The sequence below is a fragment of the Peromyscus leucopus genome, chromosome 10, assembly GCF_004664715.2.
Source record: "Peromyscus leucopus breed LL Stock chromosome 10, UCI_PerLeu_2.1, whole genome shotgun sequence".
In the NCBI taxonomy this organism is placed as follows: Eukaryota; Metazoa; Chordata; class Mammalia; order Rodentia; family Cricetidae; genus Peromyscus; species Peromyscus leucopus.
This window is the reverse complement of record NC_051071.1, coordinates 13,727,286-13,748,808: the sequence shown is the minus strand read 5'-3', so window position 1 is coordinate 13,748,808 and position 21,523 is coordinate 13,727,286. Positions and strand designations below refer to the sequence as shown.

General features: G+C 41.5%; 1 protein-coding gene across 2 annotated transcripts in view; it reads right to left on the bottom strand.

The window, feature by feature from the left end:
* The window catches only part of Ugp2 (UDP-glucose pyrophosphorylase 2), a 62,766-nt gene that overhangs the window by 5,356 nt on the left and 35,887 nt on the right, over nucleotides 1-21,523 (bottom strand). For both annotated transcript variants that reach the window (XM_028876328.2, XM_028876327.1), the window contains exons 4-8: nucleotides 7,639-7,824; nucleotides 6,374-6,507; nucleotides 4,826-5,123; nucleotides 3,837-4,034; nucleotides 1,975-2,217 (exon numbers count right to left, since the gene is read on the bottom strand). In XM_028876328.2, coding sequence (XP_028732161.1) covers nucleotides 1,975-2,217; nucleotides 3,837-4,034; nucleotides 4,826-5,123; nucleotides 6,374-6,507; nucleotides 7,639-7,824 — 1,059 coding nt within the window. The remainder of the gene's footprint in view (nucleotides 1-1,974; nucleotides 2,218-3,836; nucleotides 4,035-4,825; nucleotides 5,124-6,373; nucleotides 6,508-7,638; nucleotides 7,825-21,523) is intronic.

Here is a 21,523-nt window from a genome sequence, read left to right as displayed (position 1 = left end):
TCATAAGTGGATACTAGATGTAAAGCAAAGGATAACTAGACTACAACCCACAACTCAAGAGAAGCTAGCTAACAAGGAGAACCCAAAGAGGGACACATGGATTGCCCTGGGAAGGGGAAACAGATAAGATCTCCATGAGTAAAGTAGGAATGAGGGGTGAGCAATGGAGGAGGGGGGATGAGAATATGGTGGAACAGGATGGTTGAGCTGAACAGGGATGGAGTGGGAGAGCAATGAAAGAGATACTATGATAGAGGGAGACATCATGGAGATAGAAGAAACCGGGTGCTAGGGAAGTTCCCAGGAATCCCCAAGGATGACCCCAGCTTAGACTACTACCAATAGTGGAGAGGGTGCGTGAACTGGCTTACCCTAGTGATCAGTTCAGTGAATAACCTAACTGTCATCATAAAGCCTTTCTCCAGTAACTGACAGAAGCAGATGCAGAGATCCACAACCAAACACCAGGCAGAATTCCAGGAGTCCAGTCAAAGAGAGGGGAGAGGGAGTCTATGAGCAAGATCATGATGGGGAAACCTACAGAGACAATCAAACCAAACCAAACCAATGCGAACTCATGAAATTCAGATCAGCAGCTGTGGAGCCTGCATGGGACTGGACTGGACCCTCTGTATCATGAGACAGTTGTGTAACTTGATCTGCTTAAGGGGCCTACTGGCAGTAGGATCAGAATCTGTCCCTGGTGCATGAGCTGGCTTTCTGGAGCCCACTACCTATTATGGGACATCTCGCACAGCCCTAAAGCAGAGGAAAGGGCTTGGACCTGCCTCTACTAAATGTACCTCCTTCCTTCTTATAAGAGGAAATGGGGCGTGGGTTGAAAGGGGGAGGTTGGAGGGGCAGGAGAAGGGAAGAGGGGGATCTTTGGTACAGAAAATGAATAAAAAAATTAATTAAAAAAAAAGGAAACTTTTAGGTAGAAAGATAGCAGAGAGGAGACAGACAGAAAACAGGATAGTTTCAGGAGGACCTGGATCAAAATCCACCAGCCCCTTCTGTCTCTTCAAATAATGCCAAGGGGTGGGGCAAAAGACCTCCCCCTTACTAGATCAAAGCATACTGCAGACAAGTGCAGACTCTTCCAAACACCTGGTAACCATGCAGGTGGTCAAATCATCATCCCCTTATGCAGCACTGCTGGGTAAAGCAAGCTCTCACTAGGAAACCTATGTGGGTCTCCACAAATCTCCATATCTAGAATCTACCAAGAGAAGACAGGAGCACAATACATATTTATTAAACTAGTAATAACCCTTTCTGACTGATGAGAGCAGTAGTCGTCTTAGAAGAGACAAAATAAAACGTCCCCAAATTAAAGCATTCTCTCCTACTCTCCAGAGCAACTACACATTAAGTCAATTCCTGCATACCAAAGACAGAGGGAAACACAGGTCAACGGTGAAAAATAATTCTCTAATTACCTTTACAAGTTTGTGGTGATATTGTGTTCCCCAAAATATTGTGTACCTTAATAAACTTATCTGGGGTCAGAGAACAGAAAAGCCACTAGTTAGGCAGTGATAGCACACACCTTTAATCCTAGCATTCTTGAGATAGAAATCCCTCTGGATCTCTGTGAGTTCAAGGCCACATTGGAAAAAGCCAAGCATGGTGACACACGCCTTTAATCCCAGAAAGCCAGCCTTTAATCACAGAGAGTGATGGTAGAAAGCAGAAAGATATATAAGGCGTGAGGACCAGAAACTAGAAGCATTTAGCTGGTTAAGCATTTGGCTGGTTAAGCTTCAGGCTTTCGAGCAGCAGTTCAGCTGAGAGCCATTGGGATGAGGACACAGAAGCTTCCAGTCTGAGGAAACAAGACCAGCTGAGAAGTTGACCAGGTGAGGTTAGCTGTGGCTTGTTCTCTGATCGTCCAGTTCACCCCAATACCTGGCTCCAGGTTTGATTTTATTAATAAGAACTGTTAAGATTCATGCTACACAAGTTACCTACCTTGGTAAAAGAACTTCCTAATTTAACCAAAGGTACTGTAGGAAACTCCCGCTTTTCACTCATGGTCAGAGACCCTGCATTAAGGCTATAGAGGTTTGACATCACAAGCAAGAGATCTGACGTGGTCTTCACAGGCAGAAAACGACTTCTTGGAACATTGATACCTAAAGAATTCTCGAAACTTTTAATTGCAGCTCCAACTGCAGTTTCTAACTGGATGACATTCAGGCCTCCATCCAAAGTCTATAAAAAAAGAAAGAAGAAAAAAGGAGATTGGTAAGAGTGGGGAAACAGGGTTTGGGGCTTATTTGGCTTTGTTTATTCTGAGACAGAATCTCAGGTATCAAACTCTTTATATACTGAGGGCAACCTTGAACTACCTCCTACCTCCACTTCTCCACTGCTAGAACTAAGGGTTTATACCACGACACCCAGGAAACACAGACTTTATACACCCAGCTTTGTTCCATGTGTGATGTCAATACTTGGGAAGCTGCCAGTGGCCACGTTAGAGGAGCAGCAGATGGCAATTGAAGTTCAAGGTGTCAGCCCACCAGGAGGAAACTCTGATGGGTCAATCTTGTTTAAGTAATCCTATAAAACTACAGACCCCAGGATGTCTTTTGCTTCTGCTGTGCCTTTACATGTTTGCTGTTCCAATCTTTCTCTGGTATCTGGCATGATATGAGTGGATGTGGGGAGACACCCACACACACACTGCCTATAATGTAGTGTGTTTACCTCACCAAAATATCCAATCTACTGGCTATATTTATCTGTGGATTATCAAGATGATCCCTTCCTAAACTGTACTAATTGATATGTTATCTTATAATGAGTTTTGATGAATAAAAATAAAAACAAGGAAATGCTACACAGTCAGGGCCTATGAGGTCTCCCTAGGAAGTTGCTTCAGATCACAGCTAAAATTAATGTTGTTAAAAAAAAAAAAAAAAAAAAAAAACCACAACGAGTCAGGCTGGCTCAAATTCCTTTCATCTTAATGCAGAGAAATACAGTCACAGGTTCTGGTGTGCATCATTAGCTGAAACAAAGCTTCCAAATAACTTCAGATTAGACAAGATGACTTGTTAATAGTTTTTAAGATAAACAATCCCAGAAAAACAATCTAGAGTTCACAAGGACACACAGCTGAGCTCATGATCTATTATTCTATGACAAACTACTTAGATACACTGCATGTGAGTTGTCGGGATGACTCTGTTTTTAATCTTGTTAAGGAGATTTAAAAACAAAAACCAAAAAAACATATCTTTACCTATAATCATTCACTTGAGAAATGGAATGTGACTCCTGCACTGTCTGAAAGATTTTGTTGTGGTATATAAGCGGTAGAGGGTGAGAACAACATGAGAATAAAAAAAGGAAACCATCAAGAGAGTGTGTGAGTGTCCTTTTCCCTAATCCCCTCAGATACCAAAGTCTCATCTACGCCAACGCTATGGGTTTCCCTTCAAGCCCTGTGGGGCCTGGAGGCTGGCACCTCAGGCTGCAACAGGAAGTGGTTTCATAGAATCATGAGAGCTGACATTAGCCAAGAACTTATATTATGCTCCATATGTGATTTTTTTTATTTTTTTAAGTCTCTTAACTTGAGTGAGCAACATGTCTATTTTTCAGTAAAGAGCCCAGGGTTGAGAAAACTTACTCAAGATTCCTACAGGAAAATGGCATGTGAGTATAAACGCAGTACTGAACTGAGGAGGTCCTTTCAGCTTAGGGTCAAATCAGGAGCCCATCACTAAGATGAGTGCAGACCTGGAGAACCTGACTAGCCAGAGGAAGTAGGCAGGTGTCTGCCTTTAGAAGCCAGGGAGCCCTGGACTGTGATCGTCACTTACCTTTGGATTCACAATGATTTCCATGTCAATGGCATTCTGTTCCTGCAGTCTTTTAACTGCTGCAAGAGAAATCCATAGGTTGTTTGTGTTAAATATTTTAAATTTTGACACAGACTTGAATTCATCAACATGTGCTTTTGGCACTTGAGCGATTTCCACCAGTCTCAGTTTGCCTTCGTACTGAGTGAGTGTCCCACCCTAGAAAAGCAGAAAATCATGAGTGCTTCCAAATCTTTTGCAATCAGCCATACCACACTGATTATGACTTCTGTAGAATTTCCTAGAAGACACTGACTATATAACCTTCTAATACCCAGAGACACATTCATGATTGAGATTGTTACTTTAAACACTCAGTGTCCTGTCTATTATTAAAGCCTTGGGGAGTACACCAGAGTCCTCCTCCCCTTCCTAAAGTCTGCTACAGAACATTCCTCTTATTCCCAAACCATTACCCACCACCACAAAGCTTAGTCCTACATAGACAACACCAAATATGCAGTGTTCAATTTATACTTTGTACTAAACAACTGCATTTTTTTTACACAACTGTAAAGACAGTGCGCTGACAAAGTACATATAATACATAAAGTATGCATATAATACATATACACATTTTATAGAAATAAATTTCCATGAAAGCGATGACATAATAAAATATGCCAAACTTGAAGAGTAGTAATGGTGTGAACAAATCTGCTGTGTGTTTTCACATATTTCACATTTGTTCCATAGAAACATATGAAACTTTTTAATTTAAATTACTGACACAGATTTAAACTATTATTAATTCTGGGCTCATGATACACACTGTTATCTTAGAACCTAAGGTACCTCACAGAATAACATCACACTCTCTTAAAATGATGTTAAGTAAATAATAAATGTTGTGCATAGAATAGAAACTTATAAACCCGAAAAAATATTTTAACTATATAATTTATCAAATGTAAAAACATAAATCTCCAAATTGATTCTTTGGTACTTACCTTTACATCTGCTCGTGTTTTATTTGTGACTTCCATGACAAATTCACAGCGCTTCCCATTGGGTGGGTTCATTAGATGATTAAGAATATAAAGATCCACTGTGGCACCCAGGTTATCTATATTAGACACAAAAATATACTCTTTGCCTTCTTCTAGAAAGGTGTCGAGCAAGCCAGAGTTATAGAAACTAGCATAGATGTCTCCATGCCCTGGAGGGTACCAAGCTTCTGTACTTTCCCCTGAGTAAGACACATCCTTTGCTACGGGAAGTAAGGATTCCTTATTAATCCTCGGGTACCTTTAAAAAGAAAACAAGAAAGTTCTTTATTGTAGTGTACCCCAATCCTTCAGGTAAAACAACAGATTAAAATGAAACAAGGGCTGGAGAGATGGATCCATGGTTAAGAGCTTGCACTGATCAGTTCCCAGCACCCTTATCAAGTGGCTCGCAAGCTCCTGTAAATCCAGTTTCTGGGGATTTGCACCCTCTTCTGGCCTCCTTGGGTACCTGCACTCATGCGCACATGCCCACACACAGATATACACAGATACATATAATAAAAAATAAAACAAAATCTTTTTAAAATATTAAATAAAACATCCCTCCATTTCAGAGACTGTCAATAGTAAATTATAGGTGAATCCTTTTAAGAAAATCTGTCATTATTATTTTTTAAAAGATATATTTTCTAGATAGTTATTCAAGGGAAGATTTCTATGGCCATACAAATAGGAAGACACTTCATATTTTTAAGGTATTTTTTTTACAATTCTCTAAGAGGAAGGACTCAGTAAATATTTTTAAACTTATTGGTTCTTGTGCCTGAAGATCTCTCTGAGGCAGTTTGCCCATTCTTAAACACAGTCATCAGGGGTTGCTGCTCCCCTTCCTTGAGTACCCAGGTATCTGCACACGGCTAAGAGCTGGCAAACAGGAGAGGAAAGCAGGAAAGAGCACGTGGACAGCCCACTAGGAAACAGGCAACACACACTATGGTGTTAAAAAAAAGTGATGTGAAAACAGATTTCAAAATACCAACAAACTGAACTTCCAACTTTAAATACTGTTTCCAAAATGTTTCTGTAGGCTGCTGTCTATCTACCTCTAACTGGAAAGCTTGTCCCCCAATCATCTGAATTCCTTTCTACTCACTCTACTCCCCCAAGAGTAGATGTTTTTCTCTAAAACTTACTTAAATTTCCACAGGTTTATCTACTCAGGTGAAGAAACTCTCCCACAGTGAAGATGCTCAGTATTGTCTGCAGGAAGTCACCCACCTGACTGGAGACCTTAAGCACATGAAGACTTTATAAGCTGCCTTTAAATATCTAGGACATAGAATAAGATCTCAAGCAGATCCCCTGAGAAACTGGAAATTACAGAACCAAAGTTTATAACCATCCCATGTTTATCAGCCTGTATTTAGTTTTAAAGGTGTCAAGTTCTTGCACGGATTGACCTTTGCTGCATGAGGCCACTGTATTGCAACAATAAAGAGAATTCCCAGGGGTCAAATCCCACCAGCTAGTTATTTTTATTTCCAGTACCTGCTTTGATTGAAGGTGTAGATTTTCACACGGCAATGATTATACTTCTGAAGTATTTTTTTTGTGTCTTCATCCGTGTTAAAAGAGTTCATTAAAACAAGAGGGACATCTGTATTGTAGGTTTTATTCAAATGCTGAAGAGGAGAGTGATAATCAGATCATCCAGACTCACGTTCTCTGACTTGCAATCTAAAATTGTCTCTTCAACAGCTAATCACAAAATGTTTAAAACCTGACCTATAACTCTCTCTGGGTTTATACACACATACACACACACACACACACACACACACACACACACACACACACACACACACGTACATTTTACATAAGTAACCACTTGGCATGAGCCAGACGTGTGAGTAAGCAATTCATCAAGTATTCATTCAATAAACCATGGCCCTTTGGAACAGAAGCTACTATCTGCATTCCATGGCTAACTCAGCTGAGGCTCACATTTGGCTGCCCAGGACAGTCCACACTGGAGCTGTGTGCACAGCCAACAGTCCTAGGGCCTGAAGGCAGACAGGTGCTAAATAAGCGTTTGCTCTTGTATCCAAGCTCTGTGGGGTGAGAACACAAATGCTAAAGTCACGGTCTCCTGTCCTCAGGGTGAATTTCAAACGTCAATCACACTTGGGCTGAAATCTTCTCAGTCTCTCAAAGGAGGCAACACAGCAGGAACAGAGACTCTCAGAAACCAGACTGTCTTATATTCAAATTTTGATCACACTGTGAGCTGCTGAGAGGAATGAATGGGTCACTTGGGAGACGGTGCTTAGCAAAGCTGGTGTGCAGTGACTACTGGGCACACATCAGCTTAGCTGCTGCTCGTGTTGTGACTGCAGCTGCTGCCCAGACTAGGGAAACAATGGAAGAAAAGACAAGGTCTCTGCACCACAGGGTCTACAGTTAGAAATTTTGTCAAAGAAGGAAGCCAAGAGTCGTTCTGCATCCACCACATCCTACCAGATGTGGGACATCCTCCCCAGCTCCCCAAAGGTTGTCACTGAGAGAAAGTCGTTCAGGCAGATCAAAGGAGGATCTGGACAGACTCAGGTGTTCAGTAACTACAACTGCTCGGTACAATCAAACTTTTACATCTTAAGGATCTATCCTTACAAACACCCCCACATACTAACAAGGAGACAAAACAGCACTCTCTTCGACTAGCTCAAACTCACATCCACATTTCCTAATATAGCACTTACATTAGTGTAAAAACTAAACCTGCTTTAGTATGAGAATGGCTAAATACTACTCACTTCGATTTGCTGAACAGTAAGATCCAAGAAGGTGTTCTCATTTCTTACACCAATCAGACTCTTGGGGCCCTTGCAGCCCATGCTAGTTCCCAGACCACCATTGAGTTTCACCACCACCAATTTGTTCAACACAGACGATATATTATCAGGTAAGCCTCTGGCCTTTATCTTTTCATAGGGTTGGATCTGAAAGAAAATATACAATTAGAGATATCATTTAAGTAGCTTTATGAGATAGGAAAGACAATCGACCCCAAGGTTACTTTCATGGTTCCTTAAAAGTTTTGTTCTCTCAGAGAATTTGACATTGCTGCTGCTGCTGTTGCTGTTATAGCAGAGGCGGCCACCACTGCTACTGTTTCTGGGATTACCATTTCATCATTGCTTACTACAGCTAGCACAGTGGAGACCCTGGCAACAAAAGTAGCTACCACAGTTAGCTAATCTTTCATTCTATTGAGCATGATAAATTCAATTCAGTAGTTATATACATCTCGATTGGCTTTGAAAATTATAAATTTATAAACTCAAGTTCCAGTTGCTTTTGGGATACCATCTTATAAGGACTCCAACGTACAGTATGGCTCATTAAGGAAGGGAATGGCTCAGTTGCCTTTAGCCTACTGGCTATGGGTGAGATAGGACCTCTGTTGGTCTTTTCTGTATCGAACACACAGATTGCAAGCCCAGTGCCACTTTGAGATCTTTGGCAGCAATTAACTATGCAGCTCACACATAATTGAGCCGGTAAGATAATGAGTATTCAGAGACAGGTAATGCCTGGGGGGCACTCACCAACCTAAGACAGAGCACCTGTGTGGCCTGTGCAGGCATCTCCATGATGGGTAAGGTGACTTGCTGACGTCCCACGCAACCCAAGTCAGAAGCTCATTTTTTAATAAAAGGGGGACCTGCAGGGCCCTGGCCCCCGTTTTGGGTAACTGTTGCCTTGCTTGCGGACCTTGACCTTGATATCCTCCCTATGCTAATTCCCTGCCAGGTTCCACCCTCCTGAATGCTTAAGGGAAGTTCCTTGTCTGTGTATCCTGAATAATGGGTGTTAACAGCTTAGATGCAAGATTGTAAAACATTAATAGCGAACTTCTGCCCTCCGGGGTCCTCCCATTGTGCTGTAAGCCTGTATTTAAAACCTCCTACCCCCTTCAAGAAATGACATTCGACATTTAAAATTTATATTTATATATATATATATATATATATGAATGAATACTGCAAATGTAATCTATGAATACCACAAATGTGATTAATATCATGAGTGCAAGTAATGAATATCATGAGTGTAATTTAAAAAATAAAAAAAAATAAAAATTAAAAAAAAAGTTTTGTTCTCTCAATGAAAAATTACAGCAAGTCCACGTGACAATTTCTCTTGCACAAAGAAGCAGCTCAATGTCATGTCTAATTACTGTGGAGTCAGTGCACAGCCATTTGTCTGACTGGTGTGAATATCTAAATCTTGAATTATCTTAAAATGTTATTTCCAATCTTAATCAAAATATCAAACAAGATACCCAAACCTCATCAACTAAATATTTTAGGTGCATTATATTCTACTTCAATTCTGGAGAATAATACATTATTAATCATATATTATTTTTCCTACCACAGGAGGCAAAAAGCCAACATACATTTATCTCTTTGTTTTCCATATTTCCCCATTTAGTCATAAGAAACCCAGCCGAAGAAGGTGGAACAGGCTCTCAGTCACAATTCTAGGTGTACACAAGCACAATTCCTTCCTCAGAAATTTAACTCAAGGATGTCACTGTCCTTGTCCTAAGAAATGCCAGAAATTTAATTCAAGGATGTCACTATCCTTGTCCTAAGAAATGCCCTGGGAGGGAAGGAGAGAACAAAGGCTGAGGCCCCACCCCCTCTCTGTCATCCGGGCTGGGGGCACAGGGCCACACTCCCTCTTTGTCATCCTAGCATTGTGAGCACAGGGCCCCACCCCCTCTCTATCATCCCAGCTGGGAGCACAGGGCCCAACCCCCTCTCTATCATCCCAGCTGGGAGCACAGGGCCCAACCCCCTCTCTATCATCCCAGCTGGGAGCACAGGGCCCAACCCCCTCTCTGTCATCCCAGCTCTGTGAGCACAGGGCCCACCCCCTCTCTATCATCCCCTTAGTCTTGAGTTTGTCCTTTAAGGACAGAAACAGTAACATTTATAGGAAAGACCCACATTTTTGCTATTGTTCAAAGCAGAGTAACAAGTCTTACATCTTATAGCAAGAATGAAAGCTTTTTATAAGATCACAATGCATTTTCTATCCATGTGTGAAATTTCTGTTATTTTGCTTTACTAGGACAAGCCCTCAAATGTCCTCTTTAGTTCTGCCACAGTAGAAGATAGATAACATAAGCAGCCAACCAGAGGTTACTCTACAGACATCGGCTGTCGTTTGCTCTGTGATCTGTAAACGTGCACTTGTGTGAGGTCATTTTGATTGGAAAAGGAAGGACCCGATCGGCTCCCCTCTTGTGACCTAAGCCTTGTAGGCCAACATCACGTGTTTGATGGACAAACTCTTTACATAATTCTTGTTCACAGATCTTTCTACAAAATACTCATTTGTGATGCAGTTCTGCTAACTGCCAAGTGTAGATGAAGACTCTCTTACTTGCTGTAAATACTAAAGAAAGTACTCTTCTCCAAGGCTTCCTGCTGAGAAGCCCACTATCACCCACTCTGAATTATTTCTCAGTGTGGTAGGATGGTCAGTTTTCCTTGTAAGTGCTGCGTACGCTTCAGTAGCTATTCTCATCCATAAACCAAAAGAAAGGCTGGCAGTAAACAAACAAACAACCACCACAACCACGGAAGAGGCTGAAAGGCGCTCTAAGGAAGACAAAGTCCCAACTTAAGCATCACACCATTAGAAAAACAAGAGGAGATGACAGAGATGGAGCCTTCTGTGCCTTATGTCACAGCGAAGTTATAATCCTTCCTAACCCAGCTGTTGCCAAAATCACCTGAAATAAGAGAACGCTGCTGTGATACAGTGGCTTCAGACAGTCGGTCACGGTCGGGAGTTTCCTTGGACTGTGTCTGTGTGTGTGTGTGTGTGTGTGTGTGTGTGTGTGTGTGTGTGTGTGTAATATGTATATATATATGTATGTATATATATATATATATGTATTTTTTTTTCTAAAAAGTTAATTGTTTTCCAAAGCCAGTAACTTCTATTTAGCAGTTACTTTCACTTCCCACACCAAGAACTTTGCTGAAAATCCAGTTGTTATATTCATTTTAGGTCGAACTGATGCCTCAGAAATATTCTCATTTAATTAAGGCTCTGGATATGTATTTTAAAACTCTATTACTTATTTGTCTCTGAACTTATGAATACAACTGAATCATTCTATAAAATAGGTACACCATCAGCACCACACATATTGTGGCATGTTTTTCCATATTTGAATATTCTGATGCAAGAAGAGGCATATATCTAGATGTAAGAACAGTAAACAACTCCCTATGATGGAGCTGGAGAGATGCTCAGCAGTGGTCAAGAGCTCTTCCTGCTCTTCAAAGGACATGCGTTCAACTCTCAGCACCCACATCAAGTGCCTCACAGCTGCCTGTAACTCAACTCCAGGGGATCAACACTGTCTCTCTTCTGGCCTCCATGGGCGCACGCACATACGCATAAACACACACACACACACACACACATACACACACACACATGCGCGCACGCACATGCACACACGCACGCATGCACACGCGCACAGAGTCAAAATAGAATGTTTAAAAAGAAAAAACATTACAACTGATGATTTTATGCACAATAGTGTTTTCAAATATTTAAGTTAAACTTGGAAGCATAGTAACAAAACAAGAATTCAATGTATAAACAAGTTAGAGATCTTTAAGAAAATGTAATTTACATTTTTAGCTGATAGTACTTGAAATGCAATTAAATAATAACGTCAGGGAGGATAACAGAATTTGGATCACATCTTCATTCTATAAGCTAAGGAATTCTTTGGAACACTAATATTCCCATTAAATAAAGAACTTTGGGATCCACAGTTAATCTTTAGCTATTTAATTCCCTTAAGGTCCATTTTTTTCAAGAATGTATGTTAAAGGAATTTTTTATTCTATAATGATGAGTTAAAAACCAAACACCAATCTCATTGACTTCCAATTTTTCCAGAAGGAAAAACAAAAAAAAACAAAAACAAAACAAACAAACAAATAAAATACAACAACTTCAAAATCATGGATGTTCATGATAAATACTCTCTGACCCATACACCATAGTTTGTGAAGCAAAATATTTAGAGATAAGAGTTACTCACATCCTTTATGGTAATTAAACTTCAAAACGCTATACTACTGGGTGCAGCAATGCACTTCCGTAATCCCAGCATTCAACAGGCAGGAAGACTACAAGTTCAAGGGCAGCCTGGGCTACATGCTGAAGACCTGTCTCAAAAGTGAGAAAGCGAGGCACAACAACAAACAAGAATTGGCTCGTAAGACCAATTCCTCATAAACGAGTCCACGGAAGCGAAGTAAACGAGAGCGTGAAGGAGAGGCTAGGAGGAGGCTAGAGGAGAACCAGGGTACAAAGGGCTAAGGGGAAGGATGGGCAGAGGGAGGGGGCAGAGAAGGGGGGGGCAGGGGTAGTCAAACCAAAGATATATGAAAAGGCCTTAAGGAAATCAGATACATGGTAATACTAATTTAAAAAAATTATAAACTCTGGGGCATGAGCACTCACAACTCAAGGCAAAAAAAAAAAAAAATAGTTAATATTTGATGCCTGAGGTTTTCTGTGAAGTGTTATGTCCTAATCAGTATCAGTGAGACACCTACCTGCCTCAGTAAGTCTGACTCTTAAAGAAGTAAAGATCCTACTGGGGAATTTGTTTATAAGGAAAAGAATCTGAAAAGAACCATTAAAGGACAAGGAAGAGATCCACACAGTAGTGAACACGGAGGAAATGAAAGCCAAGAGTGGTGGAGGGTATTTCGCTGCTAGGAACCTCCAGGGAGTGCAGCACGTCTGTGACTTATGTTTCACGACTTAACCCCCGCCCATCCCCGCCCCAAATTCCTCACCATACAACGCACGTGTGTGTGTGTGTGTGTGTGTGTGTGGTGTGTGTGTGTGTGCTAGGAAACAAACTCAAAAACTGATGAATCTAGTAACTATTTGATTCCAAGAAGCCAGGATATTTTTGTCTACAGCTTACTGCAGGTTTTAACTTATTAGTTTAATAGGGAGTAGGCAGGAATTTCCGTCATATAAATCATCCTGTACATAACAAGTGCCCTGTTCGTGAGTGTCCACACCCTCCACCAGGGGAGCTCACCAAACAGTTACACAGAACTTAGTGTAGTTCAACAGGCCAGGGGTGTGGCGGTGGTGTCAACATTGGAACATTGCTTAGCAGCAGCTGGTTACATTGGACACACCCAGAGACAGCAACATTTCAGACTCCTGAAGTCTAAATTCCTCAGTAGGATCTTTTTTTTCTTTTAAGACTGGTAGTTATCACTGACAGTACCACACAAAGAAGGAGTGATGGTTCCCTGACATCTGGAGAAGGTAGATGATGTCTATATAACTTAGGAGAGAAGACTTCATAGACTCTGGTCTTCCATGTTCCTTCTCGGCTTCCTCAAGAACACACACAAGTACACTGCAATACATTGATCGATGCTAGGCCACAACAGAGACAAGCTGCAGATACAACCAAGTGTGACTCGCACAGAGTCACTGGAGTCACTAAGTGTGAACCAGCTTTGAGCTTCCGGTCCTAATTGTCACGTCTCAAAGAAACCAAGGGCTAGTCTCACTCAGTGCCTGTGGAAGCAGTTACAGAAGAGGTTTTGGCCCCTTATCAAAAGGCTGGAAGGTAAGGTCTCGAACCCAGGACAAAGCTCACTCAGTGCCTGTGGCTCCTCCCAGCACTCCTCACCCTGCCCGCCCCTCCCCTAAGCCTCTCCCTCCCAGGGGCTGGGCTTCCACCCCGAGGCCTAGATCCCTGTATCACCCAGCTATTTTGGCTACAATGGTCTCTTGGCCTGGGCCCCCTTTCTTGGTCGATGGCTCCTCTCTTGCTCTCTCCCTCTCTCCTCTCATGGTGGGGTTTAATCTGCCAGTCACGTTCCGCCTGGACTTCCCTCTGCCTGCTTTCTCCTTATATCTACAACAAAAATCTTCTCCAAACTTTAGAAGGAGCATGTCCTTTTATTTCATTTTTTCATTCATTCATTAATCATTCTGCTTCTCTGTTTTCCCCAGACAAGAAAAGAATTCACTGTTCTAAGATAAGAAGATCTCTCTCCACTACAGCTGACCACACAGTGGAGGAATGTTCAGGAAAGGCCAAGCCACTCCTCTTCTCATCTTTCTGGTAAAAAAGAACTGGTTAACATGAGCTTCCTCTGGCAAGAGAGTGAGAGGCAGCTGGCCATCCTCTACATACAGTGATTCTTAAGAACGTTTGCCGTCTAGGATACTAACCTAGTTATTTTACAGAAATGCAAAGATCTTTGTACAACAGTCTGCCATGATGTGCATCTTGCCAACTCTGCTCACAACTCAGTTTTCAGTTAGAAGAAAAGCCAAATTCAGCACACAGTCCCGGACACACTGTCCCACTGGCCAGAGTAACTGGGGCCACTTGTCGAGTAAGTGCCGACTGCCCAAGGCCAGGCAGCACTGTCGTCCTGTCCCGTCCCCCCCCCATGTCTCACCAGGGGTGATTACTGCAATGTGAGCCACTTTTTTTCTCTTGACAAAAGCAATTTGCCTGAGAGAAATAAATGGTGTAAAAAGTACAACAAATTAGGATGTTCCGTACGCGTAGGAAGTATTCTAAGAACTGTTCACTGAATCCTCACGCACAGTGTCTATGTGGCCAGTTCCATGCCATGTACTTTCATATATTGTCTTTTCATTTCATATTTCTGAAGGTAACACCAGAATCTGGGTTATTTTCTTTAGCAGGAAAAAAAAATCATACACAGGTGAAATTATTTATTTTCTTTGTGGAAAAGCTGATAAATCTTGTACCTTCCCTATTATTACAGAGTTAACTCCCAGGTTCATTAACACTCTCGGCCACCAAAATAAACTCAACTCTGATTCACAGAGTAAATAAAAGCCATTGACTTCCTGCTACCACATCCTGCACTGTCCATCTCCAAGATTCCATTTCATCCATCATTTAGTCTCCCCATCGCTCTCCCTCCCACTCCGGGTCTGACTCCGCACCTCTATGGCCTCTAACGTTAGTTTCTGAAGTCTGGTTTTCTCCTCCATCATGGCACTGCCTGCTCTTACCACGAATGAAGTCACTAACATCTTAACTGCAGGTCTTATCAATAACCCCAACTACTTCCTATCAGGTGTGACTGACACAGCTGATTGCCCCCTAAATCCTGAAGAGCCCACTTCCCTTGATTTCCGAAACACCATACCACTTGGCTGCTCGCTCTGCTTGCTTCTTACCAAGCTCACTCTACGTAGACCTCCTCTTCCTCACTGTTGGCTTCAAAACCACAGCTTGCTCAGTGAGTCCTTTCGGCCTCGTTATCTCTGGCCTGTGTTGCTATTGCTACAGTGGTCTCCTTAGCTCCATACAATCCACTTTCACCTCTCAATCATTTTTTTCTGAAGAATTTCAGCATGTGTCCTGGCTAGTACTTATGTCAACTTGACACAAGCAGAAGTCATCTGAGAGGAGCAAGCCTTAATTAAGAAAATGCCTCCATAAGATCTGGCAACCGGTAGGCCTGTAGGGCATTTTCTTGATGATTGATGGGCAAGGGCCCAGCCCATTGTGGGTGGTGCCACCCCTGGGCTGATTGTCCTGGTTCAATAAGAAAGCAGGCTGCACCAGCCATGTGGAACAAGCCAGTAAGCAACGCCATTCTATGGCCTCCCTATTAGTTCCTGCCTCCAGGTTCCTGCCTTGTCTGTGTTCTGCCCCAATTTCTTTTAATGATGAACTCTGGTAACTGTGATATACAAGTGTAAGTGAAATAAATCCTTTCCTCCCCAAGTTGTTTTTGGTCATGGTATTTCATCACAGCAACAGAACTCCTAACTGATACAGCATATTTCTTCATCATAGCATTAACTAATTATAGCATTGGTATGGCAAGACCATTCATTAGCTGTCAAGTTCAATATGATTCTTTTCTTTTCCCTTCATCATCCAAACTTTCTATTGGGCACTCATTCTGTTATCCAGAGTAAGAGTTATTTCCCAACCTCCCTTGCAGCTGCTTATGCCAAAGCTCAGGTCAAAATGGTTAACTTGAAATGAACTGGGAGGTGTCTTCTGAAAGAACCAGGGGTGCTGTCCATCTCCCTCCCTCCCTGCCTGCCTGTCATCTGGAACAGCGACATAACTACAGTTCGTTCTTCGGGCCACCTGGCACAACAAGGACATGTGCTATGGATGACGACCGTGCAGTAAGAGAGAGAGCCCAGGTTCCTGACTACCACCAGGCTGGCATACTACCTCTCCGGATTACAAAAATCCAAACCAATCCTAAAGGGAAGACAGGTAAGGCCTTTTAGTCTCTCTTCTCTCCCCAGCACGCTTTCCTCAAGGCACATGAGCTCTGGGTTCTCTAACACGCTGTTCTTACCTCTTGTTTACATGCCTCTGCATTTTACCCTGGTGGATCCTTTCTCCATCCTCAACACTCCATGTTTAGACCAGGGTCTCCAGCTGTATGAACTAATCAAGTACTTAGAAGATCAGGGGTTAATATGCTCAATTTCAGAAAAGTTCACTCCCCACAAAACTAAAAACCTTTAGAATACATTGCAACACTAGAAATTTCATTTCAGAACATAAAAATAATCTTGTGGACTATCATTTTTCCAGTAAAAATTAACCTGCAATTCTCCCCACACCAAAAACACAAACCTCAACTCTCATCTAACTAGATGTCAATGAGAAAGCTTCCATTTGGCTTGATGTGGACTGAAGTGGTTATACACATGCCACCTTTAACTGCCATTCTATTTCAATTTTCTTTTAAATGACACACACACTGAAAATCCAAAGTCTCTCTAAGGTTTTGACTGTGCCTTCAAGCTAGCAAGGTTAACTTGGAAAAGACTACATGTTCATGTAGGATTCAACCATCTTCAATGCAAGGCTCAGAGTCAACAGAGAATGAATTACAGGTACAGGGTGCTTCCCCTTTCCAGAGGAGGGCCAAAGTGTTACAATGCACAAACTACTAAGACTTCTCTTCCAGCACAAGTTCTGCTTGTCTCAAAAGAATTTTATCACTCTAAAAAGCATTTGAATGTTAGACTCTTATGAAGACCACCACCTATGAAGACAAATTATCTAAATGCTTTAGCCCTGATTTATTATGATTGTAAGATCCCACATTAAAAACAAAACAAAAACCGTTTAAGCACTTGAATGTTGCTGGTATTAGTGTATTAGCATATCACTGACTCAGATACTAAGGACATATAATTGGTAACAGAAATAAAGCAATTTCAAAAACAATAAAAATATTTAAGATTAAAAATCTTCTGTCTCCTCCCTCCATCCATCCACCCATACATCCACCTACCCATTCATCATTAGAGTAGTCCAATCACAGAGATGGAACACAGAATACAGTAGCTGCCTCAGGAGCTAGGATAAGGAACAGATGTAGAGGAAGAGCTGTTCTTTAACAGGGATGGATACTGAGTTTTCCAAGATAAAAAAGTTCTGAAGATTGGTTGCACAACAATGTAATCATACTTGGCTTAATTAATGTGCACACTTGGAAATGGCTGAGGTGGTAAATTTGATATCATGTATTTAAGTCTTTTATTGTAGGTGTACAGGTGCAGAAACACAAACATGCGTACTAGGGAGTATCAACTACAGGATTTCCTTCAAAAATAAACTAGACTCCCTGTTTTATTTCCCAGTTTAAAATTAATTAATTAAAATTAAGAACAAACATTGCATTTTCAAAGTTTTGTCATGCTCAATGACAGGTGGTCAAAAAGCTAAGTCCTGTCATCAGACACCCTTCACTCTTACAGTTAGAGCTAAGGCAAGACTATGTAATGTCAAAGACATGGCACAAAGTCTCCTCAGCTCACTGCACCATACGACCGTCCTTTAAATATGTACACCTTGCAATGCAAAGTGAGTACTTGAGTATTTAACTTTTAGTTATTGCAGTACTCCAGGACAAATCTCAGGCCCTCACAGCTATCCTAAGCTTAGCAGATATAAAACCTACAAGTATTGATGGAGTTGCTAATTAGAGATCTCTCAAGGCTTTCATAATAAAACTCATAAAACACAATAATGTAGCTATGGATTTTTATAGGGAAGGAATTATTTTGCTTAGTTTTACTGATTTGGCAGAATAAGGGTCTCTGGTTTCCTGTAATCCTGAAGGTTAAAAAATTAAACTCTATCTCTAATAAGGAAAATTTGTCAGGGTAGATGAGTTTATCTAACATAACAAAGGGATCAACTAATGACATATCTAATGTGTAAGAACTACACAGATGTGCAGGCTGGAGAGATGGCTCAGTGGTTAAGAGCACTGGCTGCTCTTCCAGAGGTTCTGAGTTCAATTCCCAGCAACCACATGGTGATTCACAACTATCTGTAATAAGATGGTGCCCTCTTCTGGCCTGTAGTCATACATGTTGTATAAATAAATCTTAAAAAAAAAAACACAAAAAACTACAGGGATGTAATGACAGTTCATCTAGTTGATAGAAATTTTGCTAAAAAACATTTTTAAAATATCATTTATAAATGTATACAAATTCTGTATACTGGTAACACATATACTTAATATTTATTTATTTATTTAAATTTTTTAAAAGATTTATTTATTTATTATGTATACAGTGTTCTGTCTGCACACACCCCTGCAGGCCAGAAGAGGGCACCAGATCTCACTACAGGTGGTTGTGAGCCACCATGTGGTTGCTGGGAATTGAACTCAGGACCTTTGGAAGAGCAAGCAGTGCTCTTAACCTCTGAGCCATCTCTCCAGCCCTATACTTAATATTTATAACCAAAGATACAAATCAGAAAATATAAAAAGAAAACACACAGACACTCGGACACTATCTCTAACCCCTTCTTTAGATGTATTGATAACTGAAATGAGGTGCTTGTGTTTGTGTCTGTGGGGTACCGTGTACAGCTGAGTGCAGATGACAAAGGCCGAGGTGTCAGATGCCCTGGAGTTGGCGTTACAGGCAGCTGGGTACCAGGAAGCAAACTCAGGTCCTCTGCAGGAGCAATGTGTGCTCCTAACTGCTGGGCCATTTGACTGTCCCAGTCTTTTTCTACAACTTCTTCATTGACTCGGGGAGTTTCACATCACGTACCCCAGTTCTGCTCACCTCCTGGTCCCCCATATCCTCTCCTCATCCCTGCTGCCTCCCCACAAAAGAAAACAAAGTAAGCAAGCAAGCAAACAAAAGCAAAAACCACCCCCACCAAAAAACAACAACAACAACAGAAAAGTCTCTTTGCTTCTCCTTCTTTCCTGCCTCTCCAACACCTCTTCACCGTCCTGGTGGACAGCCCCAATCTCTAGTCATTTGACTGTGCCCAGCATGCTACCCACCATCTAGGAGCTTCCTTCATACACACTGTTGAAGATGTAACAAAAACACAAACGGGACTGGTGGGATGGCCCAGTGGTGAAGGTGCTTGCTAGCAAGGCTGTGTATAGCCTGAGTTCAGTTTCTGCAATCCACCCCTAAGGGATACTCTGATTGCCGCACAGATGCAGCGGCATACACACCCACCCACGCATGTATACCCAAAATAAATGCACCGATGTAGAAAACAGCAAACGTCTATGGACCTTTGGCCGAAGGCCTGCTATAAGAAAACACTTGTACATGCATTATTAACAATCTTAGGGAAAACTCATACAATAGGAACTTTGTTCTATCTTTTTATATGAGTGAGAAAACTGAGACCTGAAGCAAGCAAGTGAACCACCTAATGTTACAAGGAAAGAATTAATGAACTAGGATTTGTATCTCTGGAATCGTTTGTTTTTATCTCACTGGCATTACTGCCAAAGTAGAAAAAAGTGTTGTTATGTGCTGAACACAAAATCAATTCAGTATGTGTATGTAGATGGTTTTGGTAATGAAAAATATTTTAGTGATTTATACTGAACAACACATAGTTTCTTAGATTCCTGCTGACACATGACTGGGAACATTACAACTCACTATCAGGAAATTAGGGATCCAAAAACTACAAAAATGAATATTATACAAAGTCATTAATATATAGAAACCAAACGGTAGATTAGTCAGCCAGAGGAAAAAGGATGATTTTAAAGTCAAAGCTGAGTGCTGGGGAGATGGCTAAGGGGTTAAACACCTTCTGGGCGGAACTGAAGACCTGAATTTCCATCTCCAACCCTGAAGTAAACACCAGGTGTGGCAGTGCACACTTGTAACCCCGGTACTGAGGAGGTGGAGACAGGAGGATTGTTAGGGATTGCTGCCCAGCTAGTCTGGCCAAATCCATGAGATAGCTTCAGTGAGAAACTCTGTCTCAAAAGGGGGGGGGGGGGCGGCAAATAATTGAGAACGACACCTGACATCAGCCTCTGGCCTAGTATACACATGCATACAAGCACCAGCACACACAACACTCACACACCAAAGCTAGGTGTGGTGACCCCCCTCTGCTCTCAGCACTGGGGAGCCAGCAGCAGGAGGGTCTCAAATTCCAGGCCAGGCTGAGATACACAGTGAAATCTGTCTCACAAAACCAAACAGCAAAAGATAACAGAATATAGCCACTACCCATCTGTCTCCTATCCTGACTGCTGTAAGGCTCAGGACCTCCTACCTTTGATGTCTTCTGTTATTTTCCTAGTTTAGTCGAAATGATCTCTCTTGAGATCATGTCTGAGTTAGCAGACACAAGCCTATTTACTGTTCCTACCTCATCTCCATTTTTAGTGCTCCAGAAGTACTATAAACTAATTTCTAAATATTTCTGCCCTCTCCTATCTTTGGGTTTTTGCATACTTCATTCTCTAAAACTTACAGTGGCCATCCCTGACTCAGAACACTCACACATTAAGTCTCAGCTCTAAAGTCACATTTTTATCACCAATTTGCTCAGCATTCCCAACTTAACAGCTGCCTTCTTCAACCACATCTAAAACATCCTAGACAGGTAGACAGCTAACTGCAAAAAGTTTAGGTAGAACTAAGAAAATTTTAGACACATTTACCTTTTTACAAATAAACACAATTATTCACTAAGATATTATCCTAAGATACAGCAGGGACCAAGAACTAAGACATCTGAAAATGAGCTGCACTCAGAAGAAACGGCCTGGACCTGCAGAATCTTCTGTCTCAGCTGTTTCACCAACACTCTGCTATGGTCTGGCTGGCTGCTCCTGGAGACTGACCCCATACCCCAACGGACTCACATATGCAAACACAAGATGACCGGGACTACATGCTCCCTCCCTACCCGCACTAGCTCCTACAATTTTTATTTGCAATTTACCTTTATCCTGCTTTTCCAAAACATTCAACTTAGCTTTAAAGTAGTAATTTTTAAGCCCACTTCACTGGTTTATATATAATTAGTCCCATTATTTCATTACAACAAAGATAAGCTACATAAACAGGTTTGAAAACAAAGACAATCAAGTTTTAGTGAGGATAGCGCTCACTCTGGTGAGAGGCCTTGTGCATCATAAAGAGTAGCTACAAGTCTTCAGAAATAACGAGCACTCCTTCCTGAGTGGAAGGAGTTGCTAAGTGCCTCCTGAACTAGCCTCCACAGCTGTTATGCCAATACGCCTATCTGTAACACAAATCTTAAAAGGTATTAATAAA